A 9,004-nucleotide genomic window follows, 5' to 3' on the forward strand; every position below is an offset into this window, starting at 1 on the left:
GCGTGGCCGGAAGTGACGTCACCAACATGGCGGACACGGTGCCTGCGGCGTCGGGAAGTGACGGAGACGACGGCGCCGAGCTCAGGTACCGTGAAGGGGGCGGGGCTTAGAGGCGGGGGGAGGGGGCGTGGCCTAAGCCTGACCCCGCCCATTGACCCCGGCCCTCCGCCAATCAGGTGCGCGCTGGCGGCGGCGTGGCACGTGATGCGCGCGCGCCGCGTGCGGGAGTTCCATCACGTGGTGGACGTCGTGGACTCCCTGAGGGACGTGCCCCGGAGCTTCAAGGCCAGGACCTGGACCAGGCTCCGGATGGGCCTGAGGGCCGCGGTGAGTCACGTGGGGGGGACCTATAGGGGGACCTATAGGGAGACCCCGTGATCAACATGGCGGCCGACACGCTCAAAATGGCCGCCGGCCCAAGAGGGGGGGCTGGCACACACAAAATGGCCGCCGGCCTTACTAAGATGGCGACCGCCACACTCAAAATGGCCGCCTAGCTAACCAAGATGGCGACTGCCACACACAAAATGGCCGCCTACCTCACCAAGATGGCCGCCGCCACACTCAATATGGCGCCGAGACCCCATCCTCCTCCTCCTCCTCCGTGCCCTCCCCCTCCCCTTCTCTATCGCCCCCCCCATGTCGCGACATGGCTGCCGTACAGCGACATGGCTGCCGTACAGCGACATGGCTGCCGTAAAGCAACATGGCTGCCGTATAGCGACATGGCTGCCGTAAACCAGGTGGTGATGCAGATGCTGCGCGACGGCCAATCCGGTGACGTCATTTCCGACGCCATGAGGCGCTACTTCCCCCCGGGCAGCAGCCAGAAGGTAGGGGGCGGGGCTTCCGGTGCTGGGAGGGGCTTCCGGTGCCGGGTGGGGCGGGGCTTGAGGGAACGGGGGCCTATGGAGGGGGCGTGGTTTAAGGGAGGGGGCGTGGCTTGTGGCTATAGGGGTGAATGGAGGGGGGGCGTGGCTTGTGGCTATGGGGGTTAATAGAGGGGGCGTGGCTTCTGTCAATGGGGCGAATGGAGGGGCGTGGCTTAAAGAGGGGGCGTGGCTTAAAGAGGGGGCGCGGCTTGTGGCTATAGGGGTTAATAGAGGGGGCGTGGTTTAAGGAGGGGGCGTGGCTTGTGGCTATAGGGGTGAATGGAGGGGGCGTGGCTTATGGCAATTGGGGTTAATGGAGGGGGAGTGGTTTAAGGAGGGGGCGTGTCTTGTGGCTGTAGGGGTGAATGGAGGGGGCGTGGCTTGTGGCAATAGGGGTTAATGGAGGGGGCGTGGCTTGCGGCAATAGGGGTTAATGGAGGGGGCGTGGCTTGTGGCAATAGGGGTTAATGGAGGGGGGCGTGGCTTGCGGCAATAGGGGCTAATAGAGGGGGCGTGGCTTGTGGCAATAGGGGTTAATGGAGGGGGCGTGGCTTGTGGCAATAGGGGTTAATAGAGGGGGCGTGGCTTAAGGAGGGGGCGTGGCTTGTGGCTATAGGGGTGAATGGAGGGGCGTGGTTTAAGGAGGGGGTGTGGCCTGTAGCAATAGGGGTTAATGGAGGGGGCGTGGCTTGTAATAGGGGTTAATAGAGGGGCGTGGCTTAAGGAGGGGGCGTGGCTTAAGGAGGGGGCGTGGCCTAAGGAGGGGGCGTGGCCTGAGCTGTGCCCACCAATAGGAGCAGCCGGACGTGGCTGAGGCTCAGGAGCATTTTGTGAGGCTGGTGTCGGAGCTGGTGCAGAACCCGAGGAAACGGAAGTGGTACCTGCAGGTAACCATAGAGACCCTATAGGGACCCTATAGAGACTTATAGAGAGCCATAGAGACACATAGAGACACATAGAGACCTATAGAGACACATAGAGACACATAGAGACCCCATAGGGACATATAGAGACACATAGAGACACATAGAGACCCATAGAGACCCCATAGGGACATATAGAGACACATAGAGACACATAGAGACACATAGAGACACATAGAGTCACATAGAGACACATAGAGACCCATAGAGACCCCATAGGGACATATAGAGACACATAGAGACACATAGAGACACATAGAGACACATAGAGTCACATAGAGACACATAGAGACCCATAGAGACCCCATAGGGACATATAGAGACACATAGAGACACATAGAGACACATAGAGTCACATAGAGACAAATAGAGACCCATAGAGACCCCATAGAGACACATAGAGACACATAGAGACCCCATAGAGACACATAGAGACACATAGAGACCCATAGAGACACATAGAGACACATAGAGACACATAGAGACACATAGAGACCCCATAGAGACACATAGAGACACATAGAGACCATAGAGACACATAGAGACACATAGAGACCCCATAGAAACCTATAGAGACACATAGAGAGCCCATAGGGACACATAGAGACCCCATAGGGACACATAGAGACCCATAGAGACACCATAGGGTCCCCTAGAGACCCGTAGAGACCCTATAGACACCCTATAGACCCCTATGGTCACCCTATAGACATCTATAGACCCCTCTGGGTGCTCTATAGACCCCTATGGGCCCCATAGCACTCTATAGACCCCTATGTGCCCCATGTCAGAGGTGGGCGCCCCACACCTATGGGAGGAAGCTGGTGACCAACCTCAAGAGCCTCCTGTTCGAGCTGCTGCTGCGCATCGACAGCGCCCTGCCCCCCCCCCGACCTCGACAAGGTGGGCGGGGCCTGGTGACGTCATCAGGGGGAGGGGCTTGGGGAAGGGAGGGGCTGGAGGGGGCGGGGCTTAATTACCCCCTATGGGGCTTAATTACCCCCCATGACTCTTAATTACCCCCCCTTGACCCGTAATTACCCCCTATGAGATTTAATTACCCCCCCCTTGACCCTTAATTACCCCCTATGGGCCTTAATTACCCCCCATGACTCTTAATTACCCCCCCTTGACCCGTAATTACCCCCTATGAGCCTTAATTACCCCCCTTGACCCTTAATTACCCCCCCCTTGACCCTTAATTTCCCCCCCTTGACCCTTAATTACCCCTATGAGCCTTAATTACCCCCCATGACTCTTAATTACCCCCTATGAGCCTTAATTACCCCCCCATTGACCTTTAATTACCCCCTATGAGCCTTAATTACCCCCTTGACCCTTAATTACCCCCCTTGACCTTTAATTACCCCCTATGACCCTCAATCCCCCCCCATAACCCCCAATTCCCCCCTTAACCCCGCCCCCTCTCCCCCCAACCAATCAGATGCAGGCCCTGATCCGTAGCCACGCCCCCGGCCACGCCCCCTACGTGGACCTGCCAATCCTGAGGCAGTACCTGGTGGACATTGGCTACCCCGAGTTCGGTAGGCGGGGCTTAGAGGGGGGATCACGTGTTCAATGGAGGGGGCGTGGCTTACCGCTGACCCCGCCCCCTCCCCTCCAGCCACCGGGCCCCTCCCCTTGCGCGATGACGTCAGCGACGTGTCGGTGTTGGAGGTAGGAGGAGCCATTATGGCGGCGGGGGGGGTAATTGAGGGTCTATAGGGGTAATTAAGGGGTTAATTAGCGGTTAATGAGGGTAATTAGGGGTAATTAAGGGTCGGGGGGGTAATTAATGGTCGGGGGGGTAATTAGGACTAATTAGAGGCATTAATTGCCCCGTTGCCCCCTCAGCTCCGCCCCTCCGGCCTCGTCCTCGTGGGTGAGTCCGTCCCCCCCGTTGCCAAATAGGGATCCATCGGGATCCATTGGCTCCCCCGTCCTCTGCCATATAGTGAGCTAAGCCCCGCCCCTGCCGCCCTCCTATTGGTCCATGGCCTCGGAGCTCGCACGCTATTGGCTGAGCGGCTCGGGGACTACGAGGCCCGTGGTCCCCCTGCGCGGCGCCATCTTGGTTTGGGGTCGGAAGTGGGCGGGGCGGTGGGGGAGGCACTTCCGGTTCCGGGAGAGGGCAGGATGGTGATCGAAGTGAAGGTGGGAATGGGAATGAATGGGAATGAATGGGATTGAATGGGAATGAATGGGATGGGATGGGAAAGGAATGGGAATGGGAATGAATGGGATTGAATGGGAATGAATGGGATGGGAATGGGATGGGAATGGGAATGGGAATGAATGGGATTGAATGGGAATGAATGGGATGGGAATGGGATGGGAATGGGATTGAATGGGAATGGGAATGAATGGGAATGGAGATGGGAATGGGATTGAATGGGATGGGAATGGGAATGGGATGGGAATGGGAATGAATGGGATGGAAATGGGAATGGGAATGAATGGGAATGGGAATGGGAATGGGAATGAATGGGAATGAATGGGATGGGAATCGGATTGGGAATGGGAATTGGACGGGATGGGGATGGGAAAGGAATGGGAAAGGAATGGGAATGGGATGGGAATGGGATCGGAATGAGAATGAGAATGGAAATGGGATGGGGAATGGCAATTGGGGGGGGGGGGGGGTGCCGCAATGCATTGTGGGATGCTGGGGGCCTTAAAGTGACCCCCCCCATAGATCCTGACCTGCAAAGAGCTCAAGATGGAGATAGAGCCCAAGGACAAGGTAACCCGGGCGGAGGGGTCGTCATCCATCCCATAATATCCCTATGGGGAGGTGGGGATGGGGGGGCCCTAATCCATCCCATAATACTCTATAGGCATTACCCTATTGTATCTTATGGGGATGGGTCTGGACCATTCCATTCCCCATTGGGGGGGGTCTATTCCCTTCCATCCCATAATACCCCATGGGGAGGGGGGGATTACCTCCGTACCCTATAGCACCCTATAGGAGCGGATCTTCTCCATCCCATAATACCCTGTGGGGGGGTCCTTATCCATCCCGTAATACCCTATAGGCATTACCCCATTGTACCCTATGGGGATGGGTCTGGACCATTCCATTCCCCACTGGGGGGGGTCTATTCCCTTCCACCCCATAATACCCCACGGGTAGGGGGGGATTCCCTCTATACCCTATAGCCCCCTATAGGGGGGGGGTCCCTTCCATCCCATAATACCCCCCCCTCCATCCCATAATAGGTGGATCGGACCAAGCAGCGGATGAAGGAGCTCCCCCCCCACCCCCAGCGCCTCCTCCACGTCCCCAATCCCACGTGATGGGGCGTGGCTCGGGCCCGGCCAATCAGCCCTGGGGGCGTGGCTCGGGCCCGGCCAATCAGCCCTGGGGGCGTGGCTCGGGCCCGGCCAATCAGCGCCGGGGGCGGGGCTTGGGGCTGGACCAATCAGAGCCCTGCCCCCTTATTCATCTGAGGCAGCTACGCCACGCCCCCTTCGGTAGGCGGGGCTTAATGGGTCACGTGTCAAGGGGGGGTAAAGGGGCGTGGCTTAGCGCTGGCTCCGCCCCCTCTCCAGGCCCCCGCCCGCTGCCGCAGCCCCGCCCCGTGAACGTCGTGCGTGGTGACGTCAGAGACCAGGACGATGCGTGGCCCGGATGGGAGGTGGGAGGGACCATTATGGCGGCGGGGGGGGGTAATTGAGAGTCTATGGGGGTAAATAGGGGTCTATGGGGGTAAATAGGGGTCTATGGGGGTAATTAATGGTCCGGGGGGGTAATTAATGGTCGGGGGGGGTAATTAGGACTAATTAGAGCCATTAATTGCCCCGTTGTCCCCTCAGTTCGGTCCCGATCCCGACCTGCTGATGGGTGAGTCCGAGCCGCCTATTGCCCTATACAGAGCTAAGCCCCGCCCCTGCCGCCCTCCTATTGGTCCGTGCCCTGGGAGCTCGCACGCTATTGGCTGAGCGGCCCGGGGACTACGAGCCCCGTGGTCCCCCTGCGCGGCGCCATCTTGGCTGGGGGGGTCGGAAGTGGGAGGGGCGGTGGGGGCGTCACTTCCGGTTCCGGGAGCGGAGTGGACGGAGGGGGAGAGGGCAGGATGCTGATCAAAGTGAAGGTGGGAATGGGAATGAATGGGAATGAATGGGATTGAATGGGATGGGAATGGGAATGAATGGGATTGAATGGGATGGGAATGGGATTTAATGGGATTTAATGGGATTGAATGGGATTTAATGGGATTTAATGGGATTGAATGGGAATGGGATGGGAATGGGATGGGAATGGGATTGAATGGGATGGGAATGGGATGGGAATGGGATTTAATGGGATGGGAATGGGATTTAATGGGATTTAATGGGATGGGAATGGGATTTAATGGGATTTAATGGGATTGAATGGGAATGGGATGGGAATGGGATGGGAATGGGATTGAATGGGATGGGAATGGGATGGGGGGGTTGCCGCGGTGCATTGTGGGATGCTGGGGGCCTGACACTGACCCCCCTATAGACGCTGACAGGCAAAGAGATCGAAATCGATATAGAGCCAACAGACAAGGTAACGTCCATCCCATAATATCCCTATGGGGAGGGGGGGGGGGTCGTCATCCATCCCATAATATCCCTATGGGGAGGTGGGGGGGGGTCTTTATCTGTCCCATAATATCCTATGGGGTTTTTTATCTATCACATAATACTCTATAGGGGTCTCATCCATCCCATATTACTCTATGGGCATTACCTCATTGTACTCTATGGGGATGGGTTTGGACCATTCCATTCCCCATCATGGGGGGGGTCTGTTCTCTTCCATCCCATAATACCCCATGGGGAGGGGGGGATTCCTTTTCTACCCTATAGCACCCTATAGGAGGGGATCTTCTCTATCCCATAATATCCATCCCATAATACCCTATAGGCATTACCCTATTGTATCTTATGGGGATGGGTCTGGACCATTCCATTCCCCATTATGGGGGGGGTTCTATTCCCTTCCATCCCATAATACCCCATGGGGAGGGGGGGATTCCCTCTGTACCCTATAGCACCCTATAGGAGGGGATCTTCTCCATCCCATAATACCCTGTGGGGGGGGTCCTAATCCATCCCATAATACTCTATAGGCACTACCCCATTGTACTCTATGGGGATGGGTTTGGGCCGTTCCATTCCCCATCATGGGGGGGGTCTGTTCTCTTCCATCCCATAATACCCCATGGGGAGGGGGGGATTCTCTCTGTACCCTATAGCACCCTATGGGGGGGTTCCCTCCATCCCATAATACCTTTTGGGGGGGGTCCATCCATCCTATAGTATTCTATAGGCATTACCCCATTGTACTCTATGGGGATGGGTTGGACCATTCCATTCCCCATTGGGGGGGGGGGGTCTGTTCCACCCCATAATACCCCACGGGGAAGGGGGGATTCCCTCTGTACCCTATAGCCCCCTATAGGGGGGGGTCCCCTCCATCCCATAATACCCCCCCCTCCATCCCATAATAGGTGGAGCGCATCAAGGAGCGGGTGGAAGAGAAGGAGGGAATCCCCCCCCAGCAGCAGCGGCTCATCTATAGCGGCAAGCAGATGTGAGGGGCGGGGCCTGTGCGGCCGGCCAATCAGCGACGGGCATGGGGGGCGAGGGGGCGGGGCCTGTGGGGTGGGGCTATGGGGGTCTATGGGGGTATAGGGTGGATCTATGGGGGTCTATGGGGCTATGGGGTGGATCTATGGGGCTCTATGGGGCTATAGGGTGGATCTGTGGGGGTCTATGGGGATATAGGGTGGATCTATGGGGGTCTATGGGGCTATGGGTTGGATCTATGGGGCTATGGGGTGGATCTATGGGGTTATAGGGTGGCTATGGGGCTATAGGGTGGGTTTATGAGACTCTGTGGGGCTATGGGATGGATCTATGGGTCTCTATGGGGCTATAGGATGGATCTATGGATCTCTATGGGGCTATAGGGTGGGTCTATGGGTCTCTATGGGGCTATAGGGTGGATCTATGAGGCTCTGTGGGGCTATGGGTTGGATCTATGGAGCTCTATGGTGCTATAGGGTGAATCTATGGGGCTCTGTGGGGCTATGGGATGGTTCTATGGGGCTATAGGGTGGATCTATGGGTCTCTATGGGGCTATAGGGTCGATCTATGTGGCTCTTTGGGGCTATAGGGTGGGTCTATGGGGCTATAGGATGGATCTATGGGTCTCTATGGGGCTATGGGTTGGATCTATGGGTCTCTATGGGGCTATAGGGTGGATCTATGGGTCTCTATGGGGCTATAGGGTGGGTCTACGGGTCTCTATGGGGCTATGGGGTGGGTCTATGGGTCTCTATGGGGCTATAGGGTGGATCTGTGGGGCTATAGGGTGGGTCTATGGGTCTCTATGGGGCTATAGGGTGGATCTATGGGTCTCTATGGGGCTATGGGGTGGATCTATGGGTCTGTATGGGGCTGCTCCCCATAGGAACGATGAGAAGACAGCCGCTGACTACAAGATCCAGGGGGGCTCCGTCCTCCATCTTGTCCTGGCCCTGCGGGGGGGGGGGGCGGGGCCCCATTAGCCCCTCCCCTTGACCCCACCCCCTTTGTGGGCGGGGCTTAAGTTCCCCCTTCAACCCCATTGGTTCCCTTTGTACCCCCCCCCCCCCATTGGTTGGTTATGTAATAAAGGTTGTTGATGACGTCATAGTGACGTCATTGTGACGCCATTGGTGCGGTCGCGTTGTCATTGCCCTTTTAAGGGCATTGGGGGCGTGACCTCCGTGCCCCTTTAATGCCATTGCCCCTTTAAGAGTCTCTATGAGTCCCTATGGGGCCCTATGTGTCTCTATGGGGCTCTATGGGGTCTCTATGGGTCCCTATGGGGCTCTATGTGTCTCTATGGGTCTCTATGTGTCTCTATGAGTCCCTATGGGGCCCTATGTGTCTCTATGGGTCTCTATGGGGCTCTATGTGTCTCTATGGGGTCTCTATGGGTCCCTATGGGGCCCTATGTGTCTCTATGGGGCTCTATGGGGCTCTATGTGTCTCTATGGGGTCTCTATGGGTCCCTATGGGGCCCTATGTGTCTCTATGGGGCTCTATGGGGCTCTATGTGTCTCTATGGGGTCTCTATGGGTCCCTATGGGGCTCTATGGGTCTATGGCACCTTACTCTGTGGGCCCTGCGGATAGAACTAGAATGTTCCATTGCTCTCAGGTGCCCCCTTAAGGCACTGAGGG

The 9,004-nt window shown here is 57.0% G+C and overlaps 2 protein-coding genes across 2 annotated transcripts; both read left to right on the forward strand.

Moving 5' to 3' along the window:
* Positions 1-11: 11 nt before the first annotated feature.
* TINF2 (TERF1 interacting nuclear factor 2) lies at positions 12-5,058 on the forward strand. The gene is made up of 10 exons (XM_034072513.1): positions 12-85; positions 177-327; positions 744-833; positions 1,667-1,759; positions 2,587-2,698; positions 3,240-3,339; positions 3,420-3,472; positions 3,650-3,949; positions 4,491-4,538; positions 5,018-5,058. Exons 1-6 carry the CDS (start codon positions 27-29, stop codon positions 3,257-3,259), a joined length of 525 nt encoding a protein of 174 aa, XP_033928404.1. The 5' UTR covers positions 12-26; the 3' UTR covers positions 3,260-3,339; positions 3,420-3,472; positions 3,650-3,949; positions 4,491-4,538; positions 5,018-5,058.
* Positions 5,059-5,794: 736 nt separating this feature from the next.
* Positions 5,795-8,469, forward strand: NEDD8 (NEDD8 ubiquitin like modifier). The gene is made up of 4 exons (XM_034072514.1): positions 5,795-5,892; positions 6,288-6,335; positions 7,282-7,364; positions 8,248-8,469. The coding sequence occupies exons 1-4, from the start codon at positions 5,875-5,877 to the stop codon at positions 8,342-8,344; spliced, it is 246 nt and encodes an 81-aa protein (XP_033928405.1). The 5' UTR covers positions 5,795-5,874; the 3' UTR covers positions 8,345-8,469.
* Positions 8,470-9,004: the final 535 nt, after the last annotated feature.

This window comes from Melopsittacus undulatus, chromosome 30, assembly GCF_012275295.1.
Source record: "Melopsittacus undulatus isolate bMelUnd1 chromosome 30, bMelUnd1.mat.Z, whole genome shotgun sequence".
Lineage (NCBI taxonomy): Eukaryota > Metazoa > Chordata > Aves > Psittaciformes > Psittaculidae > Melopsittacus > Melopsittacus undulatus.

Excerpts from the sequence above, each read along its gene's own strand:
- NEDD8 (XM_034072514.1), top strand. Across the intron at positions 6,336-7,281 it reads ATATAGAGCCAACAGACAAG|GTGGAGCGCATCAAGGAGCG; the intron begins GTAACGTCCATC and ends ATCCCATAATAG. Across the intron at positions 7,365-8,247 it reads ATCTATAGCGGCAAGCAGAT|GAACGATGAGAAGACAGCCG; the intron begins GTGAGGGGCGGG and ends TGCTCCCCATAG.
- TINF2 (XM_034072513.1), top strand. The coding sequence starts at position 27 with ATGGCGGACACGGTGCCTGCGGCGTCGGGAAGTGACGGAGACGACGGC. Across the intron at positions 1,760-2,586 it reads AACGGAAGTGGTACCTGCAG|AGGTGGGCGCCCCACACCTA; the intron begins GTAACCATAGAG and ends GCCCCATGTCAG. Across the intron at positions 2,699-3,239 it reads CCCCCCCCGACCTCGACAAG|ATGCAGGCCCTGATCCGTAG; the intron begins GTGGGCGGGGCC and ends CCAACCAATCAG.